Raw genomic sequence first — 15,323 nt, 5'->3', positions numbered from 1 at the left:
GGCAACACTTAGAGGTACGTCCACATGCAGTGTGTGTGGACTTTTTGCGTTGTGCGAGACTAGTGAACCTGAACGCATCAGTATGCCTATACTCAAAATTCCTGTCAAACATTATTTAGGAATAGTTTCTCAGTCTCAACAAAAGGATTTTAAAAAACGTTTCAGAAAAAGGGCCGAAGAAACTGATACTGCAAGAACCTCCAGTGTCAGAAGGTATTTAAACAAATTAATCGCAAATGGTTTATTGTTTGCTGCAGTGCTGATGCCAAAATGAACTATTATTATTATTAAACTGACACTGACTATGACATTTTCCTATTATAGAAACCCCTTTGAAACAACACAAGGCTTCGTTGAAAAATACAATCAGGCGCAAGGCTCCAAGGAGCAGGAAAAGTATGAAAATCTCGCAGATGTGTTTCTTATTCGATGCAAGGTATTAAACATTTTCTTTATGGTTTAAATGCCCTAATTTGGTCTAAAATCAATTCAATGCACAAACCGCTTAGACTAGGCGTAAAATTAAGTCTACTTGTTATCTTCAAGTCTGTTCCTAACTTTTTAAAGTCAGTTACGTAAAAAGGTAGATCGGTCTAATTTGAATTAAAAAAAATTACCTGATTACCTTTTGACTAATTTCAAGTGTGCCGAATTAGTTCTTAAGAGAGAGTCTTAACATAGTGGCTAAGTTTGTGCAACTGGCCACAGAACCCTTCGAAAAGGGCGCCTGACTAGTTGTAATGAAATTGGAGCATTACTCTCTCCAGCCACAAGGTGGAGACAAACCTCTATTGATAAAAACACTCGATTTTTTGTCCTCAGCGTCGTGCTGGATTCATATCTGGTGGTGAAGGCAAACATGTTGATCTCCCCGGGGCCTGGACACAGCTTCTTCTGCTCAGCTTGTGCAATGGAAAAGTTAGAAATGGTGTGTCAGTTTTTGTTTTGTTTTTTACAAAAAAAATCATGTTACAATGTTACAGAATTCATGGTGAGAACAATAGGTTACTATCGTAACCCCGGTTCTCTGAAACATCGAGTGGAGAGATCCACCTATGGGAAGGGCATCCGTATGTGACCTCTGCAGAAGCATCCAATTACACCAAGTCTGGCTAGACAGACAGAAGCGCACAGCCAATGCCAGGTAAGGCCCCACCCTCTTACCTGAGGGCATATAACGCCTGCAAGCGCTACTATTCTCCAGTAAGTATATTCGCTTCTCGTGCGGAAAGCGGGACAAAGCTGGTGGATCTCTCCACTCGATGTTTCAGAAAACCAGGGTTACGATAGTAACCTATTGTTCTCTTTCATCATCTCGTGTTCGAGATCCACCTATGGGAGAGACATGGACAGCTCCCCGATTGCCCAATACACTCACAGTGAGGTTCTGTAAGCCAGAGAAGGACGGTCGCCCCAGGAGGCGGTGCCTGACACGTCCCATAATCATGATCCTGCAATCCTGATGCACACACGTAACTACTGTGCACATGCAGGACATGAAACATGATAATATCACACGATAATATCCCCAGCAACACATATATGTGTATATATACACCCAGGAAGGAATGTAAATGCCTGCCGGCCCGTTCACCCCCTATTCTTTTACTTCCAATGGGGTTGCAGGGAGGGGCTAAGAAGACCCCACCCCTAAAACGGATTGTGCTACCGAGATTCTGGTGACATCCAGCCGGTAGTAACGTACAAAGGTATGAGGTGAAGCCCAAGTGGCAGCGGAGCAGATGTCCTGCAGTGTTACATAACTACCCATCTAGGGTTGGGGAGTCAGTAACAAAGTAATAAAAAAATGTTTTACTTAAATTAAATAAAGAAAATTAACCCTTGGAGAGAGTACCAGGATAATCCAACCTCCTGTCCCAGAAATCACACAACCACAGATTCAAATAATATCTTTGTATTTGAAAAATATAAAGAATAACAAATCACAAGAAGGATAACAAAAACAAAGTTTAGTAATTATAATAAAAAGAAAAAAAGAAATAATAATATCTTCGGGGGAGAGCTATGCCAAAATAACAAACAAAACTTAAACTAACTAACCCAGAAATCTTAGTAAATTACCTAGAACAAGATAATCCAAAGAAAATAAATAACATCAATCTTCCCTCTCTCCCTGTCTATCCATAAACAGGAGAAAATTAAGAATACAAACAAAGATGGCACCCTCCCCCTACCTTCCCCAAATCAGGATAATTAAAGATAACATACTTAACATGAAATAAGAAGGAAATCAAACATAATACAGGTTCAGTTCTCTTTTCAACTTAAGAACACTTACAACACGTCCTGAGCTCACTTACTCAGGAACAAATCAACAAATGTATAAGCACATAAATCAACAATGCGATCTGGGCCAACAGGAGGAGGAATTAATCCTGGCATCAAAAAGTCTCTCTCTCCTCTCAACAGATCCACTCCTGGTTATATCCTTGCTCCTCCCCTTCACCCTCCAATCACGTCAGGCATCCATAGATTGAGTACAGCTGGTTCGAGTACCTGTCGTAATAATGAAAAGACAGAGAGACAGGGCAAGGAGAGCAAAGAACAAAACCCAAATACACATTCACACCTATATGACACACCGTATACATCCTCAGACGTAACATGCAGTTACACTCCCCTAAACAAAGCCCAAGAGGCAGCTAAGCCCCTTTTGGAATGAGCTCTGATGTCCCCTGGGGGCTGCACTCCCTTTGATTCATATGCCAAAGCTATAGCATCCACAAGCCAATGGGAGAGGCGTTGCTTAGATATGGGACTCCCTCTATGAGGGGGCGCCCTTGAAACAAACAGCTGGTCACTCTTCCGGAAAGCACTGGTCCTGGTCATATATGTCTGTAAGGCACGGACAGGACACAGAGCATTCAGCCTCTGATCCTCCGCGGAGGAAAAAGGTGGAGGGTGAAAAGTGGACAGCTCTAACACCTCCGATGTGAACGCAGGGAAGCATTTCAGCATGAAGGCCGGATTAGGCTTAAGGGAAACCTTATATCCACTAAGAGAGAATTTAGTGCACAAGGAATGAACCGAGAGTGCATGTAGCTCACTGACATGTTTAGCTGACGCCAAGGCCAAGAGCAACGCCGTCTTGAAAGACAGCAGCTTTAGGGAAATACTTCCCAGAGGCTCAAAATGATATTGAGACAGAGCCTCCAGCACCATGGAGAGGTCCCACTCAGGAACAGTTCTCTTGACGACTGGCAAAGAGCGATGGGCACCCTTCAGAAATCTGCGGATTAGAGGATGCTGCCCGACTGTTGAGCCCTTAAAACCCACATGACAGGCAGAAATCGCAGCCAGGTAGACCTTAATTGTTGAAAAATACCTCCCTTTTTCCATGAGGTCTTGAAGCAAACACAAAATATCAGGAACTGAGCACTGATATGATGTGAGACCACGCATATTGCACCACCCTTCAAACACTTGCCATTTACAACCATATAAGTACCGTGTAGAAACGGCCCTGGCATTCTGTATAGTAGCAATCACTCTCGGCAAAAGCCCCAGTGCGCTTAGGTTCGTCCTCTCACGGGCCAGGCCCAGAGAGCCACCCTGTCCGGGTGTGGGTGATAAATCTCCCCGTTCGCTTGGGACAATAGGTCTGTACGGAGGGGGAGGCGCCACGGCTCGGCATATAACAGAGGGATTATCTCCGCCAGCCATGGTGCTTTGTGCCACCTGGGTGCTATCAGAATGAGAGACAGGCCCTGCTCTCTCACCCTGGCCAGTGTGGGAATTATCAGGCACAGGGGAGGAAAAGCATACAGCAGCACTTTGGGCCATGGATGGGCCAGTGCATCTACCCCAAGGGGCGCATCCTCGTCCTTTAGCAAGAAGAACATAGGACAATGGTAGTTTTCGCGCGAGGCGAATAGATCTACGGTTGCCTGTCTGAATCTCATCCATAACATGTCCACTATCTGAGGGTGAAGGCGCCAATCTCCGTAGATTGGGTTTCCCCTCGATAGAAGGTCCGCTCCTCTGTTCAGAACGCCTGGAACATGAGTTGCGCGTAACGACAGGAAAACCCGTCTGCTCCACACCAAAAGCTTGTGAGCTAGAGCGTAAAGTTTCGACGAGCGTACACCGCCCTGACGGTTGATGTAAGCCACTGCCATGGTATTGTCGCAGCGTACGAGCACATGATGTCCCTGCAGGCCAGGCAGAAAATTATTCAGAGCTTTCCATATGGTTATAAGCTCTAAATAATTTATGTGCACTGAACGTAGTCTGCTCGGCCACAATCCGTTTACCGTTCTGCCCTCCTCCTGGGTGGCACCCCAGCCTGTTAAGGACGCATCTGTCGTCACAACTTTCCACATCATAACCGTCCCCAGAGGGGTTCCCTGTGTGTAAAAGTCTGCGCTCTTCCAGTGACGCAAAGCTGCCGAGCAGGAGCGCGTCACTGTTACAGAGCGGCAAAGATCACGTATCAGGCTGAAATGTAGTGACAAAACCCATTCCATGAATGCTCTCATTCTCAGGAGTCCCAGCGGCAAAATCTGGATAGATGAAGCCATAAGACCTTACAGTCTGAGGCATGTGTGATATTGTACTTTCGCCCCCTCTCTGAACTGCGACAGACAGTTCATTAGAGAGAGAACACGCTCTTGAGAGAGAAGCGCTTGCATGGAGACTGAGTTCAACTCCAAGCCCAGGAAAATCACATTTTGACTGGGTGTAAAATTGCTCGTTCACATTCACCCTGAACCCGAGAGGTGTGATGTGCGCGAGCACACGGCGGGTGTCCTGCAACATTTTCTCCTTCGATTCGGCTATAATGAGCCAATCGTCTATGCCGAAACAGTTTGCCAAGCCAATTTGTGACTCGCAAGTGTTCCCATCCGAGCCGGAGCGGCGCTGTGTAAGCTGGCTCATTTGTGATGCAATAGCGCCCCCTTGTGGACAAACTAGGGGCAACATGCAGGGGTTCAAAGAGATTTTCTCTCTCTGCAGGTAGACGATTTCTCTCTGCGGAGAGAGATCCTCTCTCCATAACAAATTCATTTGATTTGTTTGTTTTAATGTGTTTTGTGTGTGTTTTGTGTTGGGAGAACACTGGGGCCGAAGCCTTTAATATTTGGGTGAGGGGAACAGAGTATATGCGGTGTGGTGACACTGCTTTTGCACTTTTCCTCACAACAGACCCGTTGAACGTAGGGGGGAGAACACACAACGTCCACTGAACACATGGGCTGGGCAGACTCGATGCCCACATCGGCTGAATATCAGGTAGGCCGCTTGCGTTTTGAGTCAGTGGGGGTAGGGTTTGATGGTCTTCCTGCCGTGGCCGCGACGGGAGTCGATTTCCCCGGTTAGGCAAACGCACAGGGGGCACCTTGGCATAACTTGAAGGCATAACTTGAAGGCCTCATCCTCCTTCTTTTTGGCGTCACATCATTGCTGCATCAATGCGACGGCAGGGCCAAAGAGAGCCCGACCGGGCTCTACCGAAGCGCCCGCGATACGCCTCTTCTCACTGTCAGGAAGGGCCGAAAGGTTAAGCCAGAGCGCGCCCTCTCCCACCACAGAAAGCGCCATAGAGTTCCCTCAGGCTTGGACGGCCTGACGAGCGTTACAGAGGACGAGGTCGTCGTTAACCGTAAGGATCTCCTTCCACAAGGGTACCTACCTCTGCCTGGTAAGCGGAGAGGAGGGAAGAGACGTTCAGGGCCCTGACAGCCAAGGCCGAGGACTTGTAAGCGGCCTGGTGAACTGAGGCAGAAAAACGGTCCATCTTGTTGGGCAAGACTGGCTTAGGGGGAGCAGTCCGCCCTGGGCGGGGTTAAGGTGCCTGGCGATGGAAGGCTCGATAGCAGGGGGGGTCACCCATATCCTTCACCTCAAGGACTGTGAGACCGCGCTTGAGATCGAGTGGGTCGCTCCAGTTGTGCCTCATGTGCTTCGCGCACGCTGGAAGGACGGGGAAGAGTTGTTTCCTTGGACCGGGAGGGGGTCCCAGCACTTTCCCGTCGTAAATGTCCCTTTCCTGGTCGGTGGCGCTCTGTGGAGCCGGCCACTTAATGTTCCAGGAGGATGGACTGAGGCAAGGCCGTGGGGGCGTAGGCCTGGGGAACGCCAGAGGGCGGGATGGCTTCCTCTGAGACCCCAAGAAGGGCTGTGTCGGAACTGGCCGGTTTGTCGACGAGCGGGAGGTTGCCCGCGAAGATGTCCTCTTCGGGAAACGCAGGATTGGGCTGGTCAGCCCAAATAAGTGAAGTAGCGCCCCTTGAGGCCCCCGGTTGCACGTCGTCATGACCGTGTCCCCCATCTGAGTCAGGAAGGCCGAGCTCGCCACACTGGGTCACTGCGACTTAAGACGCCGTCACAAAAGCTTTTTGGGCAGCACAAGGCACTGACTGCAATTCTCCGGGTTCTCCAAGGCTTCTTGAGCGTGTTTGAGGCCCAAGCAGACCACGCAGAAAGAGTGAAGGTCCTTAGCGGTGATCAGCGCAATGAAAAAAAATATATGAAAGGTCATGCCCATGATTTTTTATTTTATTTTTTTCAGATTCACTGGATGTCCTGGTCGTGTCATTGGACCATGCACCCATCCATGCAGGTCAGATCCCTGTGTTGTTCCACCTGGCAGAGTCAATCCAGTATTTCCTGTCCTCTGACACAACTCTGTCGGACCCTCCAAGTTCTTATAAGACGAAGATGCTGCAGGTAAATGCTACACAATATAAATATCACTAAACATGGGTCCTTTAGTATAGTAGTTAATTACCCATATATAAGTCTTTATTTATATATGTCTCTTTTTATTTATAGTTCTGCTGACAGTTTTGTTTTTTTACAGCTTGGTTATTTGGTCTCTCTGAGGCTGTTCATCTTTCAACTGACTGGTAATTTAAATGGACATCAGCTAAGCAGCATCTATCTTCACAGCTTAAAAGGTTTGAGCTTGTCTCAACTTAATCATTAGTGCAAAACAATAAAATGTTAAAAGACATATTTTTGAGGGTTGTGACAAATTCATAAAATGAATCATGAATCAAAAAGTCTCTTGATCATAGCTGAAGCAAAGCAAAATGATGCTTCAAAATAATGCTTAATTATGTCTGAAGGTGTCAGACATAATTATGTCATAATTATGATTTAACAACGCATTATTTATTTTTTTAGGTGGTAGAAATGGGCTTCCATAATTATGTTATTATAATATATATTTATATTTTATTAAAATGATGGGTAACACTTTAGTTTACGATCCAGTTATAAATAATCACTACATCACTATATTAACTAGTTGCTTATTAGCATGCATCTTACAAGTATATTAGCTGTTTATTAGTACTTATAAAGCACAAATTAATGCCTTATTCTGCATGACCATATTCTGCATCCCTTAATCCCACTCAATACCTAAATTTAACTACCTTACTAACTATTAATAAGCTGTAATTAGGAGTTTTTTGAGGCAAAAGACACAGTTAATAGTAAGTCAATAGTGAGAGCTGGACCCTAAACTAAAGTGTGACCAAATGATGTATTGGATTATAGAGTGAGGACATGTGATTCCAAAGTTTAAATGTTCCAAATGGCAGGTGAAATTGTGGGACATGTTTTGTCCAATGTCGCAAGAATCAGTGGAATGCATATAAAGTTTGCAGCTGTCTTTATCTGTTGACAGGGCTGTTGAAGTGTGAAACACGCTACCAAGACTTCCCAAACATGTTATTTTCTGTTCACTTCATGATGCGTGTCGGGGAGGTTCTGTGTGGTCTCAAACTTACCGAGGACACTTCAGTGCAGGTTTGAAGGCTAGGTCAATTATATCAGAAAAGAAGTGCTGAACTGAACGATTCACTGTATTGAAAACTCTATTTGATTGACAGGTCTCTGTGGAAGCACAGGAGCATGGTGTTAACCAGGTCCTAAGGCAGTGCCTTTTCAGCTATCACTGTGTGCAAAACAATGGCACACAGCTCTCTCAAGTGATCAAACAGCTTATGTTGCTGAGAGATAAACTTCAACAAGACAACTGGTGCGTGAAGTGTGTTTGTGAGATACTTTCCACAGGTTTTTATGTGATATAAGCAGCTTATAGGTGGAACTGTAGGTTAAAATCCCAGAGTAACATCAGTCTTTTTTACCTCCACTGTTCTCAGGGTCGACTGTGGGTTAGGACTGATGATTCTGGGAGAGGCTGCCAAATCTAGCATGCTGTGCCTTCAGACCCTTATGAGCCTTCACATGGTCCAAACACAAGAAAGCACTCAGGTGCTTAAGAAAGTACTTATGAACTTAAAGGAATAGTTTAAAAAAAAGTGAGAATCAGAAAGTAATATGGGTTTAGAACATCAAGATGGTGGATCACTGACAAAGAGTGTCCAACAAAGATAAAAATGCACAGATCGGCTGTTTCTATGGGCTGCTATACATCAACACTTGAGAGCTAGTTGGCTGTGCATCTGCAACCGTAGTTAGACGCATGTATGAATATCTATATCTGCAATAGACTTCAGCAGATGATTTTGCTGAACTAACAGAATACAACAAGATGACGGTGTCAGTTAACAAGACATTAAAAAGTTACCTGTAATAAAAAAAGCTGTAATATTGAGTTAATACATAATAAAAACACGAAGCAACACATTCTCACCTGTGAAAGTTTATCCCATTTCTTTAGGAATTTCAATCTCAGCGGTTTCACAACCAGAAGCTGAATATACACTTATAGATGTATTTATGGATTTGCATTTTAATGTATTTTTGAATAAATAATTAGATTGGACTAAAAAATTAGCATCATTGAGGCTGGTGACAAATAAGATAACTGACAGAATCTGGACAGAACAGAAACGAAATGTTCTTTTTTTGTGTGTGAGATATTCCTTTAAATAAATCTCTGTCAAAGAAAAGGTTCTGAATAAATCTTTAATCATTTGATTAATTAATACTCATTTTGTGAAAGTATTTTCATTTATTTATTTGTTTGTATTTTGTTTATGCAGGAAATGGCATCACAGAAAGCATCCTGGCCATGGCAGCTGGAGCACATATACTGCTCCATTTTGATTGACATTTGCCTTAACAGCAGCTGTGCTGAAATTAAGAAAACAGCCCTCATTGGGCTGTCAAACTCTTCTCCGTGCAGATGTTCTGGAGGACTTTTAACTTTGTTAAAACAATGTAAGTTCTTTAAACAGAAATATGCATAAAGGCTGTGTCCGAAAGATTTAAAATGCTGCCTTTGGAGGATGCATTCCAAGGTTGGAAGGCATCAAGGCACATCCAAACCCAATGTTAACTTCACTTCCTGTCTCCTGAGATATCTTCATCTAGTGGCTGGTGGTTGGTTTGTGTGTAAATGTACATTTTTGACCAACGTTTTCCCCTTTTTATGGCATTTCTTTGCTATTGTAAATTACTATTGTAGTAATGAAATATTAGCTTAGTTATAACCAAAGCTCTCTCTCTATTTTGTTCACTAAACCATAGATCAGTAAACCGTTACGCCTCAGAAGTTTGAAATCAGTTTGTTGAGGTATCTTCATGCATAAACGCTGCAAAGTCATTGCCTGACAAGGCAGCGAGGCAACAAGTCAGCTGCCTAAGCTTTCGGACGCAGCCAATGTCTGCATTAAACTAGAATCATACTCAGAACTAGAGGTAGTACTAGTGGGTAATTACATAATACAAGTATATGGGATAAAGTTTATATACAGTGGCTTCCAAAAAGTATTGTCACAGAAAATTACGTTTCTTTATTACACCTGTGGTTACTTTGCACTGCAGGACACCTGTGTTAACTTGAGGAGAACTGACTTTCATAACATACATCCACTAAAAGTATTTGCAACCCAAAAAAAAAAACGCCTTTTCAAATACTTTTTGGGGCTACTAGTCATAATGTCTATTATAAAGACAAGTAAAGCAGGTATCTGTGTCTGTAGCGCATGAAGACAAATGGAGGCTGCGGTACAGTGTGGTTCAGGGTTTGGCACACATCAGCCGGAGGATCACGCTTTCAGAGAGTCTGAGGAACACTGCCTGGATAACACTTCAGAAACACCTGAACCAGGAGACAGACCCCCGCATAATTAATGCTGTGAGGATCATTGAGGTACTCCAGCTTCCTGCTACTACAAAGTAAATTTAGTCCAAATATTAACACACTACTCACAACTGAAGAAAAAAACAATTGCCCTTAAAGGGTTAGTTCACCCAAAAATGAAAATTCTGTCAGTAATTACTCACCCTCATGTTGTTCCAACCCCGTAAGACCTTCGTTCATCTTCGGAACACAAATTAAGATATTTTTTATTAAATCTGAGAGCTGGATCACTCCTCCATAGGCTTCTAAGGCATTATAACTTGCTGGCCCAGAAAATGTATTAAAGACATCGTTAATATAGTCTCTGGGCCTCGAGTCTTTTCACGTAGAATAACTGCGCAGCGCATCTGTGCTGACGCTGGTCATGTGTGTAAAGTCGTTATTTTGGGGGTTTTTTGCGCACAAAAAGTATTCTCGTCGCTTTATAAACTTAAGATTGAGCCACTGTGTCACTTGGACTATATTAACGATGTCTTTAATACATTTTCTGGGCCAGCAAGTTATAATGCCTTAGAAGCCTATGCTATGGAGGAGTGATCCAGCTCTCAGATTTAATCAAAAATATCTTAATTTGTGTTCCGAAGATGAACGAAGATCTTACGGGGTTGGAACAACATGAGGGTGAGTAATTACTGACAGAATTTTCATTTTTGGGTGAACTAACCCTTTAAACTGGCCTGTCAATTACTCTTATTAACACTTATGTCTCTTACTCTTATGTCTTTTCACTAGGCTTTTCTTGTTTAGAATATTTCCCTCTGCTTAAGAGGGATTTATGTTTCTGAAGTCAGCAAACATTAGTTACGAGCAGTGTTGGGAGTAATGCATTAAAAGTAACGCGAGTTACGTAATCAGATGAATTTTTTCAAGTAAATAGAATTGCATTACTTTTAAATTTACATCAAAATATCTGAGTTACTTTTCAAATAATAATTTATCGACTGACACCTCTCCTGTCCCCATGTTGAGAGAATTTGGGAGTAAAGGTGCAGAGGTGTTATGTGCACTGCAATGATTAAATATGTAAAAAAGGAAAAAAGTATACTTTATGTATTTAATCTCACTTTATTAACCAATATTTTTGCTGCCGTTAGATCTGTCAGCTGCTGTAACCTTAAGTACCAGCAGATGGCAGCCTCGTCCCTCACTGTTTCCATAGACTCTTTTATTCCCGGACTTCATTTCTTAGTACTCTGCCCATTATTAGTTAACCTGTTTCAGCTGTGTCTTGCTTTCTTAGTTCATTACCCTGTCTATTTAAATGCCTTTTGCGCTGCATTCATTATTAAGTCTTGTTTGTTTTGGTTTGCATTCACTGTCAGCATTTCGAGCAGGTCCTATGTTATGTTTATCTCTGCTTGAGTTTTGGATTCCTCGTTTCTGTTAGCCCTCCGTGGATTGTATGTGTGTTTGGACTGATTACATGCACTTGACCCTCTGCCTGGTATGGACTATGACTTAAGATTACATTTATCATTAAACTGAATGCTGTCTTACCACCACCACCACCAAATCATAACAGCTGCTAACTCTTGATGATCAAATTCAACCATACCAAAAAGCTTAAATAACTTTAGATAAACATCACATTTGTTTAATTTTTGTTTTTATTGCTGAAGTAAAAGTTTCTTCTTTCTTTTCCTGCGTCCTATTCTTCTGTAATCCAGAATGTCAGCACAGCTGAAAGGTTTGAGAGCTGTACAGACATGAATTTGCATTTCCTTCAGGCTGAGGCTGTTACAGATTGTGTTGCCAGAACACACATGAATATGAAGATGAAGGAATAAGGCGGTCTTTAATAAATCCACATAAAGAGAGTAGCATATCACACATCCAAACATAGATGAGACCCGACAACAATGAACAGAAACAAGGGAACTTAAATACACAGGCAAACATTAAATCACACACACGACACACCTGAACTGAATGACGAACCAAATGAGTAACCATGACAACAAACTAAGCAGGGAGAAACGGTGCAAAATTCCAAACTGAGTGAAACTGTGAAATTACGCCCCCTCCCAGACAGGCGGGACCTCGTGCCGGCAGATGAATGGAAGAGGCTCTGGTGGAGGACTAAAGTCCAGGAGAGGGATTGAACGGAAAGTCCAGGGTGGTGTGATCCAGGCAATGGCCTTGAACAGGGACAGGCAGGTGATGACCCAGGTCACAGCCAGAACTGTGATTCATGGCGGTGGTGCTGAAGGGAGGAGCCATTGAAGTAGGCATCCAGACAGCACCATGGGGATGACTGAGCTTTAGGGGTGGAGCCAGAAAGCAGCGGACGGCCTGCAGATTCGTGGCGAGAGTGGTGCAATGTCCGACACAGGTGGAGCCAACGGTCTGAGGGAGCCCGAATGCCTGATGCTCCTTGCTGGAGAAAGGAGCACAGGTCCAGGAGCCAGGGCAATGGGTCGAGGTGGATTGGAGCGTTCTGAGGCTGAAGGCGGAGCCACGGACTCCCCATGACCAGGAGGAGGTGGCTCACAGCAGGCACGAGGTATGGCCACACCACTGAGAGGAGGCTGGAGTGGTACTAAGGGGCTGATGGGAGACAGTGATGACTGGGTGGCAGGAGTGGCTGAGGCTTGGAGAGGAGATTGACGAGAAACACTGGGATTGACAATACACATATTAAGGCCAAGGTTGTAGTTTAGAGAGTAGGTGAGAGATGGAGGTTGGGTGGGGCCAGCGGGTCTGATGATGAAGATTCAAATTTGGGCTTGATTAAAGGAGGCAGGGGATCCAACTCTCCAAAAACAAAACAAGAGTCTATTATAGCCAGAAACTCTCACTCTCAGTGGCGGGAGTGTGGTCGGAGCTCGCTTCCATACCCTCGTACTCCAAGAGGGACCCACAACGATGGATGGGCCAGCTAGGTCTTACACCTAGTCTGGGAGTTAAGACTTAGTCAGACTTATGTAAAACTGTTTCAAAGTTTGTAGTCATTTCTCTTTTGGTATGAAAGGGGCTTTACATTTGCCAAAAATAGAACATAATAGATTTCTTTTTAAAAATGTTGGGCATCTGAAGTCTTCATAAGAGGCTGGATCCAAACTGGAGCTGACGTACTCTAGTAACTAGTTAGAGAAGTGTCTTTAATCTCGATTAAAACTGGGAGAGTGTGTCTGAGCCCCGAACATTATCAAGAAGGCTATTCCAGAGTTTAGGAGCCAAATGCGAAAGCTTTCTCCCTCCTTTAGTGGAGTTAGTAATCCTAGGTACTGCCCGAAGCCCAGAGTTTTGTGACCTTAAAGAGCGTGATGGATTATTGGGCTATAGAAGATCTGTTAAACACACAGGAGTTAAACCGTTTAGGGCCTTATAAGTCAGTAGCAGTATTTTATAATTTATACGGAACCTAATAGATAAGCAGTGTATAGATGATATAATTGGTGTTATAAGATCTTATTTTCTTGACCTAGTGAGTACTAATTGTAGCTTGTTTATTAAGGATGCAGGACAGCCAGCTAGTAATGCATGTCAGTAATCTAGTCTAATCTAACTTTTCAGAAACAGATAGCATGTTCCGTAGCTTAGCGATGTTTCTGAGGTGGAAGATGGCTGTTTTTGTATCATATGAAATATGATTTTCAAAAGACAACTTGCTGTCTAATATTGGTTAACTCCCAGGTCTTTAACTGTAGAGGATGAAGTAACAGTGCATCCTTCTAAATGCAAATTGAATTCTAAGAGATTCTGTGTACAGGTTTTTGGTCCAATAAGTAATACCTTAGTCTTATCTGAATTTAATAGAAGAAAATTACAGGTCATCCAGTATTTTTTATCTTTTACACACTCTGTCAACTTGGATAATTTAGAGATGTAATCTGGTCATGATGAAATATATAACGGAGTATCATCTGCATAGCAGTGGAAAGTAATTCCATGTTTTTTTTTATAATATTACCAAGTGGCAGCATATATATTGAAAATAGCAGAGATCCTTGCTGCACTCCATAATTTACTGATGTTATCTTAGATCTTTCCCTGTTTAAATAGACAAAATTGTAACGTCTGATAGGTACAGTCTAAACCACCTTAATACCGGTCCCTGAATCCCAGTATCATTTTGTAGTAGAGTATTTTATGATATATAGTGTCAAACGCAGCACTAAGATCAAGTAAAACTAGTATTGAGACTTGGTCAGTAGCTATAAGTAAATCATTTGTAATTTTAACGAGCGCAGTGTCTGTGTTATGATAGGGCCTGAACATTTTCATAGATATAATTTTTTTGCAGGAAGGAGCACAATTGAGACAAGTTTTTCTAGTATTTTAGACATAAATGGAAAATTTGAAATGGGTCTGTAATTTACAAATTCATTTGGATCTAAATGTGGTTTCTTAATGAGAGGCTTAATAACTGCCAGCTTGAGGAGTCTTGGGAGACCTAGAGGCTCTTCTGCAACACGTAATAACTCTTTCAGTAGTTTAGTGGGTATTGGATCTAATAAACATATTGTTGGTTTAGATGCAATGATAAGTAGAGATGCACCGATACTAAATTTCAGAGTATGATTCAGAGTGATATCGGCCGAAACCAATACGATAGTTTGGTGGTTCTGTCTTTTTAACATTAAGTGATTTGGCACCTGATGCAAAGAAGCCAGGGGCACACGTCGCTATGCTTTGTGGCACATCCGGTCTTCATTGGCATGTGCCAGTGAATAGTGGTATGTGTCACTGACATTGTCGTGAAACACTGACACCAAATCGCAGAACATGTCGCCGTATGTTGTGATACCTCCAGTAGTGACTGACAGATGAGTTGAGCATCTATACTGATGTAAGTAAATAACCTCTGGTATTGCAAAACTTTCAGTGGCACATGGCACTCAAATACAGATGTGCCACAAATTGACAATATGTTTTAAAAATATATATATTACCTACTTTAATATGTTTATTGATATTTTTTTTTTTTTTAAGTATCACTAAATTAGGTTATTTATTTGGATTTTGTCTCACTATTACGTCAGTAATTGCACGGTCATCCCTTTTGGGGCAGTGAAAATGCTCCACTCCCACCTGGCTCTCTTCAGGGAGGATGGTAGCCAGGCTACCTCACCTCGGCTCGGGACCAGCGCTGCTTCTGCAGTCATGGGGCTCGCAGATAGATCTAGATGAGGAGCTTTGGACGGGTCTTTCCCTTTTCTTTCTCAACTGTTTACGTTCACTTAAAACATAACAGTGTTTATGTGAATACTCACCAAGACCAGCATTTTGAAATTAT

General features: G+C 43.0%; 1 protein-coding gene across 1 annotated transcript in view; it reads left to right on the top strand.

Moving 5' to 3' along the window:
- Positions 1 to 81: 81 nt before the first annotated feature.
- tmem232 (transmembrane protein 232) overlaps positions 82 to 15,323 on the top strand; it is a 28,281-nt gene continuing 13,039 nt past the window's right edge. Inside the window, exons 1-10 of the mRNA XM_079870751.1 lie at positions 82 to 213; positions 325 to 436; positions 823 to 928; positions 6,533 to 6,690; positions 6,824 to 6,920; positions 7,658 to 7,779; positions 7,863 to 8,011; positions 8,136 to 8,247; positions 8,982 to 9,159; positions 9,924 to 10,093. Coding sequence (XP_079726877.1) covers positions 83 to 213; positions 325 to 436; positions 823 to 928; positions 6,533 to 6,690; positions 6,824 to 6,920; positions 7,658 to 7,779; positions 7,863 to 8,011; positions 8,136 to 8,247; positions 8,982 to 9,159; positions 9,924 to 10,093 — 1,335 coding nt within the window. The 5' untranslated portion in view covers position 82. The remainder of the gene's footprint in view (positions 214 to 324; positions 437 to 822; positions 929 to 6,532; positions 6,691 to 6,823; positions 6,921 to 7,657; positions 7,780 to 7,862; positions 8,012 to 8,135; positions 8,248 to 8,981; positions 9,160 to 9,923; positions 10,094 to 15,323) is intronic.

The sequence above is a fragment of the Squalius cephalus genome (assembly GCF_949319135.1).
Source record: "Squalius cephalus genome assembly, chromosome: 5".
In the NCBI taxonomy this organism is placed as follows: domain Eukaryota; kingdom Metazoa; phylum Chordata; class Actinopteri; order Cypriniformes; family Leuciscidae; genus Squalius; species Squalius cephalus.
This window is presented reverse-complemented; position numbering and strand designations above follow the sequence as displayed.